Raw genomic sequence first — 14,447 nt, 5'->3', positions numbered from 1 at the left:
ATTGCTTGGACCCACAAGATTTCATTAACATAGTACAAGGCATTATATTGGGTAATTATAAGGTCTAGGTAAAAAATACTACTATGTTGACTGTGACTTACTTGAACCCACAGAACGTCATTAAGCAGAGTATGAGGCATATTATTGATATCATGAATCCAGCGTAGGTAATCACAGATAATGCAAAGTGATGACTGAAAGGTAACTGCAATAAAAAAAGTATGTTTGATGGATATTATGTGAATGAAAAGAACATAAAATGTAAATGCCAGGTAAACATGTCAGGTGGATAACATGGGGACATCACATGAATGTCAGGTGGACATCACATGAATGTCAGGCGCACATCACATGCATGACAGGCGGACTACACATGAATGTCAGGTGGACATCACAGGCATGTCAGACAGACATCACATTCATGTCAGGCGGACATCACATGCATGTCAGGCGGACATCACATGCATGTCAGGCGGACATCACATGCATGTCAGGCGGACATCACATGCATGTCAGGCGGACATCACATGCATGTCAGGCGGACATCACATGCATGTCAGGCGGACATCACATGAATGTCAGGCGGACATCACATGAATGTCAGGCGGACATCACATGAATGTCAGGCGGACATCACATGAATGTCAGGCGGACATCACATGAATGTCAGGCGGACATCACATGAATGTCAGGAGGACATCACATGCATGTCAGGCGAACATCACATGCATGACAGACGGACATCACATGAATGTCAGGCGGACATCACATGAATGTCAGGCGGACATCACATGCATGTCAGACGGACATCACATGCATGTCAGACGGACATCACATGCATGTCAGACGGACATCACATGCATGTCAGACGGACATCACATGCATGTCAGACGGACATCGCATGCATGTCATGGGGACATCACATGCATGTCAGACGGACATCGCATGCATGTCATGGGGACATCACATGCATGTCAGACGGACATCGCATGCATGTCAGATGAAATCAGCTACAGATCAGGTGAAGGTAGTGTGATTGTCAGGTGGCCATCATGTGATAGTCTCATGTAGAAAATCAGGGAATTGTCAGGTGGATATGTAAATATCAGGTACATACAGATCATGTGAATGTCTGCTGGATATCATGTGAATGTCATGTTGAAATCATGTGACCGTCAAGCTGGTATCATGTGAATATCAGGTACAGATCATGTGAATGTCATGCAGGAATCATGTGAATATGATGAGAATGTCAGGTGTCTGTATTGTGGACATTTTGTAAATGCCAAGTGTATATGTGTAGTACTTACCAAAGTTCCATGTACATCCATAAGTACAGCAAAGTTAGTGAGGTGATTACAGGAACATATTGTATGGGTTTCATTACTTTCAACAGTTTCACATCCAGAGTTTGACCAAGAACCAGAACTGAAAACAAAAATCATCTAAATATATTATCATGTAATAGAGTGCAAATGAATAATTTCAAATATTGACACATGGACAAGATTTTATTATTGTGATGTTAAAAAAAATGATCACATAGTACTTACCCGCCAGAGGCATTCCAATATGAACAAACAGGATTTCTTCTGTCATTCTGAAAAAATAGAATACACCATAATACATGTATCCATATATTGGCAACAAATTGTCTCCACTTGCATGATTCAAGATGGATCAATTCATGATGAATGACTGACAGGAAAAATGTGCTGCATACAGAAACAAAGACAACACACTGTAGGGAGGAAAGGAAGGGAGAAAAGTAAGGAAAGAAGAAGTGGTTATTGTTAACTTTATACAACGTGATCTCACCTTAATATGCTCCAATGTGATGATGACAGGTTCAACTAAAGACTGTGAATGCATAGTGTTGAGAGATGCTGAAATGACGCGTGAATTTATCAACTTAACGGATGAGTTTGTATCATTGCCAACTCCATCAATACCTTCTAAGAAATGACCAATATTGTTGTACATCAAGAAGACTAATTTAGCAGAGCCTATAAGAAATGAAAATATGGAATGTTATTTCAGGAATTCGTAGAAAAAAGTCAAGCACAAAGTCTTATATGAAATTGAATGCCAAGTCACTTGTTTTTGTCATTTGAGCTATGATGTGATATATGATGGCAGAATCTATTGAATATAAATTGATACGAGTTGTTGTTACAGGAATGCTTATTGATGGATTCAACTCCTTGGTGTGAGTTGGTCCTTGGTGTACCCAATCAAATCATTCCATTTAACAAAGGTCAAATACAGTTTTTCCTAACATGATTATGCAAAGGTTTGTAGGCTCATAGGGCCATAGATGGCGAAACCATATGTGAATAGTGTGATGCTGTTCTTTTAAGCACACCTGAGTATTCGTTCCATGTCATAATGAAAGTCTCACTGCACTTTTCATGTAACAAATACTGTTGTGTGTCCTGCAAACAGTACGTTTTTAGTTTACAGTAAATCATATTCTGATTAAACAAAATACTATATGTTTTAGTTCATATCGCACTTTATCAAAAGATTTAGAACATCCACATGAATCCTGGTTATAATATAGGGTCAATTAAAGTGATTTTATGATGAATATAGTCTAATAAACTCACCGTTTGTACTTCTGGCTTTGATACTAACATCAGATAGAACAATAGAATCAGAAGAATTCACTATTCCCCTCGTCCCTGGAAAAATCACTGAGCCATCATCTGGTAAATTACTTGTTTTAGAAACAGCGACTTCCATCACTATGACAACAGAAATAGTAGAATATAAGAGATCAACCATTTTGGGTTTTGACATGTCTTTCTGGTTATCAGGAAACCATGCATCTACCATACTTACCTACATGTATGTTGTCAGTGACTTTAGTTTTGACCTGTCCTTCTGGCAACTCCCTGGCTACTAGAAAACCATTCGTCTCCATACCATTTAACAGTTTAGCTGCTTCCTGAGTTTGTTCTTTTGGTGATAAATCCAACCAAGCATCATTATGCTCATTTGACAATAAATTACTACCAGTAATAAGGTTGCCCTGGTAACAGAACAATAAAAAAGTGTCACAAAGCATTCATTAGTCAAGTCAAACTAGTAAGTACTACCTGTTAAATCAGAAATTCAGACAAAGATGTATGTCAATATGTGTGACATGATGTATAATGTAAATGTAAAGTTTGAATGCAATCAGTCAAGGCATGTCAGACATACAGCTCTGGAACAGCATTCATTAAAACTAAATGGCCACCAGTCCAATCCAAAATACAAAATTACATGCATCAAGGTCCTGCAATGTCTAATGTATGACATTTATTAATTTACAGCTAAAGTCAGGTTCCGGAACAACAGAAATGCTCGATTATGATGAATTTTTAACACTAAATGCCCACCAAATGGTCATTTCAAATCAGATGACAAATAGAGAAATGGATGTGCACATGTATCTCAAAATGAGATCACAGGTCTTAGATACAGTTGGTTACAAACAAAATAGACTGAATTTAAACAGGAACTTACAAAATGCAATAACCAATCTACTGTATGTGATGTTCATACCAAGTTTGAATGAAATTGGCTCAGGCATGCCTGAGAAATGGCAAGTTTTAATTTGAATATTCCACACACCCGCTTTTATACAAACAAATACATAATACTTATATATTGTATACTTACATCAGCAGTATTGGAAACAAGTTCTTGTCTTTCCACTTGATTCAAATCTTTCAACTGTTCCTCTAATGCTATCGGTAATTGATCAATGACATCAATACAACCTTTGACGTCACCACCATAAAGTTTTTTATCTGGTTCTGTTCCAGTTACTAGCATTTCTGAAATCTGAATGATGTCATCAGGGTCTTCAATGTCATCAACCTAGAAAGAAAACAGTAGAAATATAGTTTGACAATACTCGTAAAAATGCACAAATTTAGAACAGTGAAAGCAATAAAATGAAAATACTGACCCGTCCTGTGATGAAATTCACCCAAGGTGATTTGCATGCACTGAGATCAGGACCTGATGCAGGTGTCCATTCAGCTGGGGAACCATTGCAATCCCATGATGCTTCACCTAGGAAAAAATGCATATAATTAGTAATGTACAGGTTACATGACAGATCACATGACTGATACATACAAGTGTTAAAACAAACAGCATCTAGGATGGAGTTCATTTAAAAACATAACACTGGTTCTGTGGGCCACTATTGTCTAGTATTGTTGTAGGAGGCGCTTATGTAGGCATAAAACCCAAAAATGTTACAATTGAACAACTTTTTTTTTCACGAAAAATCACTGAATGCAACTTTAATATCTGTTTGCCTAGCATTGTGCGCTATTGTTTGTTCAACATGCCAAAGTGTACTTATTGTGGTAAAACTAAAAGTGTTACAGCTGCAGAAAACAGTGTACCTTTGTGCAAAAAATGTGAAGGCAGTCGGACATCCAGTCCCGAGAAAGACGCCACGGGAGTACCATCAGTGGCAGCAATTATTGAGAAACTCACCATTATCAGCAGTGACATTAGTGACTTAAAATCTGGACAACAGTCGGTAGTTAATTCAATATCATTTATGAATAGTAAGTTTGAAGAAATGGTAAAAGAGATTGAGATAATGAAGAAAGTGAATAAGAACTTGAAAGAAGAAAATCAGTGATTACGAAACCTGGTTAACAACACTGAAAGAAACTTGAATAAATTAAACTAATATCATTGGAAAATAAACCTAGAAATTACGGGCATCCCAGAAACCAGCCAAGAAGAAAACACCGAAAAGATAGCTCTTAATATCCTAAAGAAGATCAACCCGCAAACTAATGAAAATGACATCGATGTAACACACCACATTGGTAAACGCAATGAAGATATCACCCTAGACGTAAGACGTCCACGGCCCATTATTGATTTACTACCAGAAAAAAGAGAAACGCTATCTATGAGGGAAGACGTAAACTCAAAGGTATATCAACCAGAAACATTGGTTATGACGCAAACAACTCTTTTTTCTTTAACGAAAATCTTCACCGCAGTACTCAACAGTTATTAGGGAAAGCCAATGAAGTAAGAAAGAAAGAACACAAATTATAAATTTCTGTGGACAAATAACTGTGAAATATTCGTGAGGAAGAAAAGTGGCTTACCACCAAAGTATGTTAATTGTAAGTACTGTGTTGTCGTATATGGTGTACATGTATAAGTATAATTTGTATTTGTGCAACCAGTCAATGATGATATTTATATCAGACATGAAGTTGTAAACGACTCTCTTTCACCTTCTGAATTTAACGAAAAATTTAACCATAATTCAAACAGTACATTTGCTATATCTCATATTAATATCCGCTCGTTAAGCAAAAATGTTGGCAGTTTAAGGTGGCGATGCATCATGATTTATAAGAATTTTAAACAATAAATTACACTACTAACAAATGCGTTAATTTTGTTATGTTATATACCACATGAAAGCTTACATGTATTTTGCCAGCTTTTCAACAGTGTGATGCATTTTTTTTGTGGTTTTGTGGTATCGAAAATGGGTTGAAAATGTCAGTTTTGGTTAAATTGTGTATTTAACTTCTGAACGCACAGGTTTATCGAATGGCAGTTTGACTTGTTAAAAACCTATGTTCACTAGGATTATAGAACAAAAGTTTGTAGTATTTCCATTGAATATTTTTTTCACAATGCTTGCTAAAAGTTTCACACTTTGAAATTGACACGTAATTAATGTTATTGAAGTCGAAAATGAAGTTGAGATAATCATCATTTTGTTTAAATTTACGTGAAACCACGAATGTCGCTTCACGTACCTTTTAGACACTGTCAAAACACCACGAAAAGATTGAGTACCATAACTGGAACAACACTGTTTTTAAAAAAAAAATTAAATCTGCACAAATCTATTTGTGTGAGCGTTTTTGTTCTACAAAATGTGGAGTTGGCGAAACTCTTCATGAGCCAAGCTTCTGATGTCCCGCTATGATTATAAAGTCAACAGTGGGTGGAACTTGTACGCAAATTACCGATCAGCTGATTGTTTATAAATCTGACTTGCCAGGGGCCCGGGGTAAAATCCAACGTGCAGATGTCATAATAAAAATAAAATAACATTAATAGACTATGTCAAAGTATACTATGCATCACAATAGTATTGCCTCCGTAATTTCTGGGAAAAGTGTTTTTATTGTTACTCTTCTGAGAGCTGACAGAAATTCTTGTTCGGCTGTCTCCTCGCTATTTGAAGCCAAAATGGCGGTGTAGTTTTTTTAAGGGGGAGCGGAAATTGGTTCTCTTAATCTCGAAATGTTTTCCATTTTGTTTTGATGAAGTCATCTCCACAGCTCGACGCAGGGTGACAGTTCGTTTGAGTGCACAGGTCGTGACTTTCTTCAAGCATTCGTTCAGGGACATTAGGTCGATTATTGTCAGTACTTCAGAATCTTCTTCCATTAAATTGTCTTTACGGCCCACTTTTTTCGTCAAGGTATATCTGTTCCTTTTGTTGTACAGATGTATGATCCCGTGTCTGTTCCATATTCCAAGTCAGACTTTGTCGGGGAGCTGTCACTCTCGGTACAGTATGCACTAAAAATCGCGTCTTCTCTTTGGTTATGATAGGAACCACGGTCTGATTCCTTCAGTAACATTCTTTTTCCCTCTATTAAACATAGTGTCCATCTTTCTTTTTCCGAACATGTTCTCCTTTTTACTCAGTTGTATATAATAAATAAATCTTGGGATATAAAATAGCTGATGTTTGCGTACGAACGGCGTTTGTGAAACCATGGAGGTAGCTCCATGGTGAAAGAAGTACTGTAAAATCTGTATTAGAAGCCGCGGCTTCTATTAAAATGGTACAATGCAACAGATGGGATGTGGCTTCTATTAGAGCATCTACACATTCGTAGAAATGATGAATTTTTGGTTCTCAATTATTCAAAAATAATGGGTGCGACTTCTATTAGGAATGCGGCTTCTAATACAGATTTTATGGTACACAGGAAACAAAACTGGTCTTCCCAAAACATGATTTGCATACTACTGTTAAGCTCCAGCGATCAATCAACATTAATTATTAAAGCAAGACTTATGCAAATTAAACAGTTAAACTTAGACCGTGGCACATGTGTTTGTTTCTAATAATTTTAAACCTAGTTTATAAGGTGTTCTACTCACAATGGGATTTTGAAATTTTCACTCAAGAACAAGGACGTTTTCTGCTATATAAAAAGTTAAAAAAGTGAAATTCCACCTCTAAATGCATTTTTCCCTGCAACGCCACCTTGAAGATACTTTATGAAACCTGTTCACAAAAACACTTCAGTGTCATTGGAATATCTGAGACGTGGCAGATTAATAACCCCAATTTAGAATAAAATTTATAAAAGCAGTCAAATGGTTACCTGACCTCTATATGCATTAAGTTAATACGCACACTTACCCGTTGTACCAGAAGGACACTGTTTAATAACATTTCCAGAACCAGTTAATGTTTCCGGCCAATCTATATCTCTCACTTTAACTGCAGGGCAGTATAATCGTCTTCTATCAGTTGTAACTTTGACTTCCACTGTGGTGGTTTTAACTTTACTATCTGTTGTTTCTATGGATAACACAACAATAAATAACATTATGATGAAAGAGAATGATGAAAGGAACAAGACAAACACCAAATTTTGACTTGTTTTTGTACCAGATCTGAACTGAAATTGGACAAAGCATGGCAGAAAAATGCACACACACACACACCCTTGCTAATTTTTTTATTTCTGAATCACACTGCAGATGGTGGTCAACGGTTGGTTCAATTAGTGGGCAGTCATTTTGCATGAAATATTAAAATGAAGAATTTATAAATTCTATGAGCAGTCTTCACAATGAATTTTTTATCACAAGCATGCAATTTAATTTAAAGAAAACAAATACAAAATCATACCAAACACCGCTAAGTATCTTCCAAAAGATTAATAATAATACAAGGTTATTACGAAGATACCTCAAAGTATGCACAAAGACAGTACAGCGGCAGTATCGACCGACGCGCAGCCGAGGTCGATGCGACAGCATACTGTCTGAGTGCATACTTTGAGGTATCTTCGTGATAACCTTATTAGTATACATCTTTTCCTTCCAAGGATACATCATGGGAATGCCGAAATCCAAAAAGTTTAGAAGAGAATCAGCAAATTTCTTTGTATGGAGTCCGGTCAAATCCTGGTGGCAGCCATGTTTGTTTTTATTATTAGAGGACGCTTACGCGCGTAATTATTCCATATTTAGAATTCGCATTTCCTAATATGGTAGTATGAAAATATACCCCATAAAATACCGCAAAATTACGGCACGCTGTAACTTATGGCGTTACGGTGACAGATGTATAATAATAAATAATAATAATAAATAATAATAATAATAATCAAGAAAATAAAGAAAAGAAAGAAATTGAGCAACTATAGTGTTTTTCATGATCAGCTTATTTTGGATTTTCAAATCAACACTGCTAGTAATTATTATAACAAATTAATGAAAAGTACAAGATAAATTTTAAGTGATTATCCTTTCTGAGATCATCCCTGGATTTGGGATTAAGTGATTTCTGCACTCACATGATCAGCAAGTTGTAACTAGAATTGAACACCAAAAATGAGATCAACCTGACAATGCATAGTTGCAAAGAAGCTTGTGTAGAAACAGAAACTTGCATATGAATTAATAGATCTATATAAAGCCATACATACCTTCAGGTTGTTGTGTTGTTTGAATTATCAGCGGTGAAGGCAATGTGGGAAGTGATATTCTATGAGGTTGTGTTGGAGTAGTGACTGGTTTCTGTTTTGTAGGCTTCACAGTCGTTGTGGTCGGCATCACTGTTTGGTTGATTGTCGTGGAAACAGGTATTTGTGCTGAAACAGAATTTTGTCTCGTTTAGTGGGTTTAATATTTACCGGTAGGTATAAATGGTAAAGTATGGGATGCTGGTTGTCCATATATGATTATTTAAAAAAAAATATGTGTGTGAATGTTAGGTAGCTGTTCAAAGAGTAAAGTAACCCCCCCCCCCAAATTGCACGTCTTCCCTTGCAAATCAACTAAACCACTTGAGTAATAAATAAATCCTAACTTTCCATCCATCTATGGAAATTCAGAAACAAAAAACTGAAAGATTTACATATATGAATGCTTTTTCTTGTTGTTGACTTGTATGCCTCTTTTTACGCCATTTCAAAGGCTAATAAAATATCATTATTATTATTACAAAGTTTTCTCAAATAAATTTCCTTGTGCCTCCCCATAAATTTAAATGTTTAGGCCCTCAAGAAGGAATTCATTTGGTACCAATGTATTGATAGCAATCTTAAAACCTGTGTGATTGTGGAGTGATTGAAGTTAAAATCATAATGTCACTTTTCTTTACAAGAGTACAGATTATGTGATAGTATCAGCTTATCACAGGTACAAGTATTGCAATTAATTTATTTACTTATTGACTCTTACACAATCCCCGGAGGGAAAGAAAATGGTCACAAAGTACAAGGAGAAATATATATATATAAAAAACAAAACAAAAACACAATATACTAAAAAACAAATAACAAATACAATCACTAAATTACTAAATAAAACAAAATCTCTAAAATACAATCTAATATAAAATTACAAAATTGACAGCAGGCATTAAGATGTCAAGTAAGACCCTGCTTCCTGACTTCAAAGCTTTTACTTATGAACTGTGCTACTGGTATAATAATGTTTTCATTCTGTAACAATTCCATGAATTTTTTCTCTGCAGGTTTATTTTCAAATGCTGGGATCATATCCTTAGCTTTATTGAACAGTTTGGCACGCAACTCATTATATTTGTTGCATTCCAGCAGAAAATGCATTTCATCCTCAATTAGACCTTTGTTACACATGTCACAAACCCTGTTGTTTAGTGGGATTTTTTTATGACGACCCATTTCAATTTTGAGACTATGGTCACTAAGACGGAATTTGGTAAGCACACTACGCAGTTCAAAGTTTTTTAGCTTGACTAAATATGGCTCAAGTTTTAAATCTGATTTGATTAGCCGATATGTTCTTAGTTTGTTTTTCTCATTTGCTTTGGTGCGGTTATCATTATAGACCTCACCTTTCCATCTTGTTAGAAATAAATCCTTGATGCCTAAATCAATTTGTTTCATTTGTGCCGAGGTTAGTTTATCACCGTTGTTAACTGAATGATATAGTTGGATATTGTTTAATAATGATGTCACTTCTAGATACCATTTACTTTTAATGCTTTGGTTAACCACAAAAGCTTCCTTGAGTAACGCATTATTAGAATTCATGGCCCGACTGTAATATTTAATTATTTGTTTTTTTATAAATACGTCTAGGGGGTATCTGCCTAACTCGCTATACATGGCCATAATTGGTGTGTGTTGTGACACCCCCAGTAGATACCGACAATAACTTAATTGAACGTCTTCAATAGGTGATTTAGTGGAGAACTCATCACCCCAAACATCACAACCATAAATGAGGATAGGTCTGATGAGTTTGTCAAAAAGGGAAATTGAAACTTTTATACTTATGTTTTGTATTGAGCCAAGCTTTGCTTTCATTGAAAACAGAGCTTTTTGAGCCTTACGTTTAAGGTTTTTTAGGCCATCCTTAAATTTACCATTGGCACTAATGACTAGTCCCAGATAGTTATAAGATTTAACTGTATCAAGTTCGATACCTCCAAGAAAAAATGTATCATTATTCAAACGTCTGTTTGATTTATTGAAAATTAAAATTTTGGTTTTGTCAGTGTTGACAGAGAGCTTCCACGTTTTAGCATACAATGCCAAACTATCAAGACATGTCTGTAATCCCTGTTTAGTTTTAGAAAGTATCACAATATCATCGGCATAGAGTAGACAGCTGACATGCGAGTTTTCTAAATAAGGAGGATCACAGGTATTAGGATTGAAAATAGTGGGCAGGTCATTTAAAAAAAGATTGAAGAGAGTTGGACTAAGATTACATCCCTGTTTAACACCAATATTGGACTGAAATTGTTTTGTTAAGCCTTCTTTACATTTAACTTTATATTTTACTTTACTGTACATGTTTTTGATAGTTTTATACATTTTTCCAGTTATACCATATTTGATTAATTTTTTGAATAGACCATCATGCCAGACACTGTCAAAGGCCTTTCTAAGGTCAATAAAGCAGGCATATAATTTTTTTGATTTTTTAATATTTGTGTTATTTTGTTTATTGGCGCACTCTGACTTACCACTGTAGAGATATTTATTTACCAGGGTTTTTAGTATGAAAAGATTGTCTGTAGTTCGACAATCATGCCTGAATCCGAACTGTCGACTGGAAAGAATGTTATTAGAGTCTAAAAATGATGTCAGCCTAATATTTAGAATACTATTGAATAACTTGCCAAGACAGCTAGAGATGGCAATTCCCCTGTAGTTGGCCGGGTTATTTTTCGACCCAGATTTGTGGATTGGTACCAACAGGCCAGTGCTCCAAGAATGTGGATAGTTATTTGAACTATAAACAATATTAAAGAGTTTATGTATTGCATCTAATAAGTGATGTTCACCGTATTTTAACAATTCATTGCAAATTCTATCTTCTGCCGAAGCCTTGTTACTTTTAAGAAGTCTGATGGCTTTAGTTATTTCATTTTTTAAGATTGGTCTGTCTAAATAGGGGTTGCTACTTGCACTCTTTTCACTATTCTCCAGTTCATTCGCAATCTCAGAGTTTGATGTACTGCTATCAGTATTAAGTAGGGTCTTAAAGTAAACCAACCAATCACCAGGTTGAACATTCCCGTTATTATTACTGGGGTTCTCGCCATTCATTTCACGAAGAATCTTCCAAAATTTAGATGTGTCTGATTTAGAATTTTCCAATTCTTTGAGTTGTGCAATCATTTTCTGATTACTTTTATGTTTGATTAGTTTTTTATACTGTTTACGGGTTTGAAAGAATTTCCCTCGGATATATGGATCTTGAGGATACTTTTGTAATAAACGTGATAGGCTCCTTAACTCCTTACGAAGGGACCAACAATCCTGGTCAAACCAGTTTTTTTGTTTACTTTTGCGTTTATTTTTTTTAAGTTTAGGAGTAATTTTCTTTAGACATTTGTCTGCAATATTTGTAATTAAATTTTCAAAATCTGTGACTGCAGTTTCTGACTCATAAATGCTATAAGGTTTGCTCATAAAATTCTTAATTTCATTATTATTTAACTTTTCAAGGTTTGTTTGATAATTGTCCTTAGCCTGGTCATTCCACATATATTTTGATGGTAAAGGATCTAATTTATCATTGCTTTTATTATTTTCATTTAGACACATGTTAACATTAAACTTCATAGATAAAGTTAAAGCACAGTGGTCTGATAAATGAGACAAATCGACTACTTTAAAATATTGTAATGAGTCACATAAGTTCTTTGAAGTTATCCCGTAATCGATTGTACTGCTACCCCGGGGAGTGTGACATGTGTATTTTCCTGCAGAGTCACCAATAGTTCTACCATTCAGAATGATGAGGTTGCAATCAATACACAACTGAATTAATTTTTTACCAAATTTGTTAATACAGCATGATGAATTAACATCCATAGTATTTCTGTTGCCAAAATTGTCATTAATATAGTAGGATGGTAAGGGTAGATGCATATTTCTGCTATCATCAATTCTATCATCAAGGCTACCAATTCTAGCATTGAAATCCCCTACGAGAAGAACATCACCTTTGGATGAAAATTGTAAAATATCTTTTTCCAGATAACTAAACAGATCAACATTCTTGTTCTTATAAAGGAATGAGTTCTCAGGTGGGATGTAAATACAACCAATGTATAAATCATTATTAGTAGCACAGATTGTTTTGTCAATCTTACACCAAATAAAATGTGCTGTATTGCCAGAAATATGAGTAATGTACTGTTTGTATTTACTTTTAAATAGAACAGCGACACCCCCTCTTTGTTTTTTTGAGCGACCAAGATTTCTGTCTTGACGTATCACCTCATATGAATCTAGGCTGTTTTCTAATCTAACACTACTGTTACTGCTAAGCCACGTTTCTTGGAAACAAACCAAGTCTAGGGAAGAGGTGTAATTAATAAAATCAGCATTTGACAGCTTACTGCTATTCAACCCATTGATATTCCAACTACCTATTTTGAAGTTGGACATTTTCCAGCAAGCGAAAAAATACAATAATAAAAATATATATATATATAAAAAAAAAAAAAAAAAAAAAAAAAAAGAACTACACAAAAATACTACACACTTAGTATACTGAAGGAAATAAAAGTTAGCAAGGGGGTAACAGGGCTGGAAAATATAATGTACTAGTAAAACAGTTAATTAAATTTGAAACAATAAGTATTCGTTTGGTTAAAAATAATCAGATTAGAGAAATAAAATCAACGAAACAAGTTTGTTTGGCACCTCCAAGTAAAGGAGAGGGAGAAAAAACAACAACAATCAAATTTAAAACAATTGGTATTTGTTTGGTATTAAACTTGGGAGAAGAGAGCAAAGCAACAACAACAAAAAAGAAAATACCTAATTTATCCAAAAGAATGTACGTCCATCGTACTTCTGCCCCAGCCATGGGCTCCATGATAACAGTTATTTAAAATGAGTTCATAAGGTTTATGAATTTCATGAATTTGGAAAACATAGCGTTCTCATCGTTATGCGATTTCTCGGCGTTCAAAGTAAGCGTCTTCCTGAGCTGTTGAGGGCACTCTGTTTGGTAGACAGTTTTGGACGAATATCCTCCTGTTCGACGATGATTATTTTGGTTCACACTGCGGCCGTTTCTGTACTGCTCTCTGAACTGATACTTGCCTGCACTTCTGTTTTCATTTGGTATCAATCTTTGTCTGATTTTATTTTTGATGTCATAGACCAGCTGAGCGGTGCCTCTGATGTTTAAGTGTGTACCATCATCATCAAACAATTCGGAATTTGCCGACAATTCATTATGTTTTACGATTGTCACTTTCTTGCGTAATTTCATCTTGTTGAATAAAAGTAGGTTAAATTCTTGCACATTATCATTCACGTTCTTGTTATTATGACGCTTCAATACATCAGAGATTACTATATTTGCATTTGGCATATTGTTAGTCGTAGTGTCTACTAGTTCAACCATTTGGTCAATGCATTCAGCGGGCGATTTCCCACTCATTAAATCATTGGTTCCTATGTGATATACAACAGTGTCCACTGACGGTGATATGAAAACTTTAGCTGCGTCAATGGCCTGTGCAATGGTATATATTTTACGATGGTCAACAGAGGTACGCGGGAACATTTTACTAGCTTTGACATGACGTGTAATAGAATCGCCTACAATTAGTTTGTTTGCGTTTATAGTTTCATGATGAATGTCACTCCCCTGCTGGGATTTACAGTTAGTTCCAT

General features: G+C 35.3%; 1 protein-coding gene across 1 annotated transcript in view; it reads right to left on the bottom strand.

The window, feature by feature from the left end:
• LOC102803410 (uncharacterized) overlaps positions 1-13,205 on the bottom strand; it is a 33,594-nt gene extending 20,389 nt beyond the window's left edge. Inside the window, exons 1-11 of the mRNA XM_085504063.1 lie at positions 11,270-13,205; positions 8,736-8,900; positions 7,439-7,600; positions 3,962-4,068; positions 3,670-3,870; positions 2,845-3,034; positions 2,610-2,747; positions 1,819-2,006; positions 1,554-1,600; positions 1,311-1,428; positions 102-205 (exon numbers count right to left, since the gene is read on the bottom strand). Coding sequence (XP_085360189.1) covers positions 102-205; positions 1,311-1,428; positions 1,554-1,600; positions 1,819-2,006; positions 2,610-2,747; positions 2,845-3,034; positions 3,670-3,870; positions 3,962-4,068; positions 7,439-7,600; positions 8,736-8,900; positions 11,270-13,205 — 3,356 coding nt within the window. The remainder of the gene's footprint in view (positions 1-101; positions 206-1,310; positions 1,429-1,553; positions 1,601-1,818; positions 2,007-2,609; positions 2,748-2,844; positions 3,035-3,669; positions 3,871-3,961; positions 4,069-7,438; positions 7,601-8,735; positions 8,901-11,269) is intronic.
• Between the last annotated feature and the right edge of the window lie 1,242 nt (positions 13,206-14,447).

The sequence above is a fragment of the Saccoglossus kowalevskii genome, chromosome 9 (assembly GCF_978046115.1).
Source record: "Saccoglossus kowalevskii chromosome 9, keSacKowa6.1, whole genome shotgun sequence".
Taxonomy (NCBI): Eukaryota; Metazoa; Hemichordata; class Enteropneusta; family Harrimaniidae; genus Saccoglossus; species Saccoglossus kowalevskii.
This window is presented reverse-complemented; position numbering and strand designations above follow the sequence as displayed.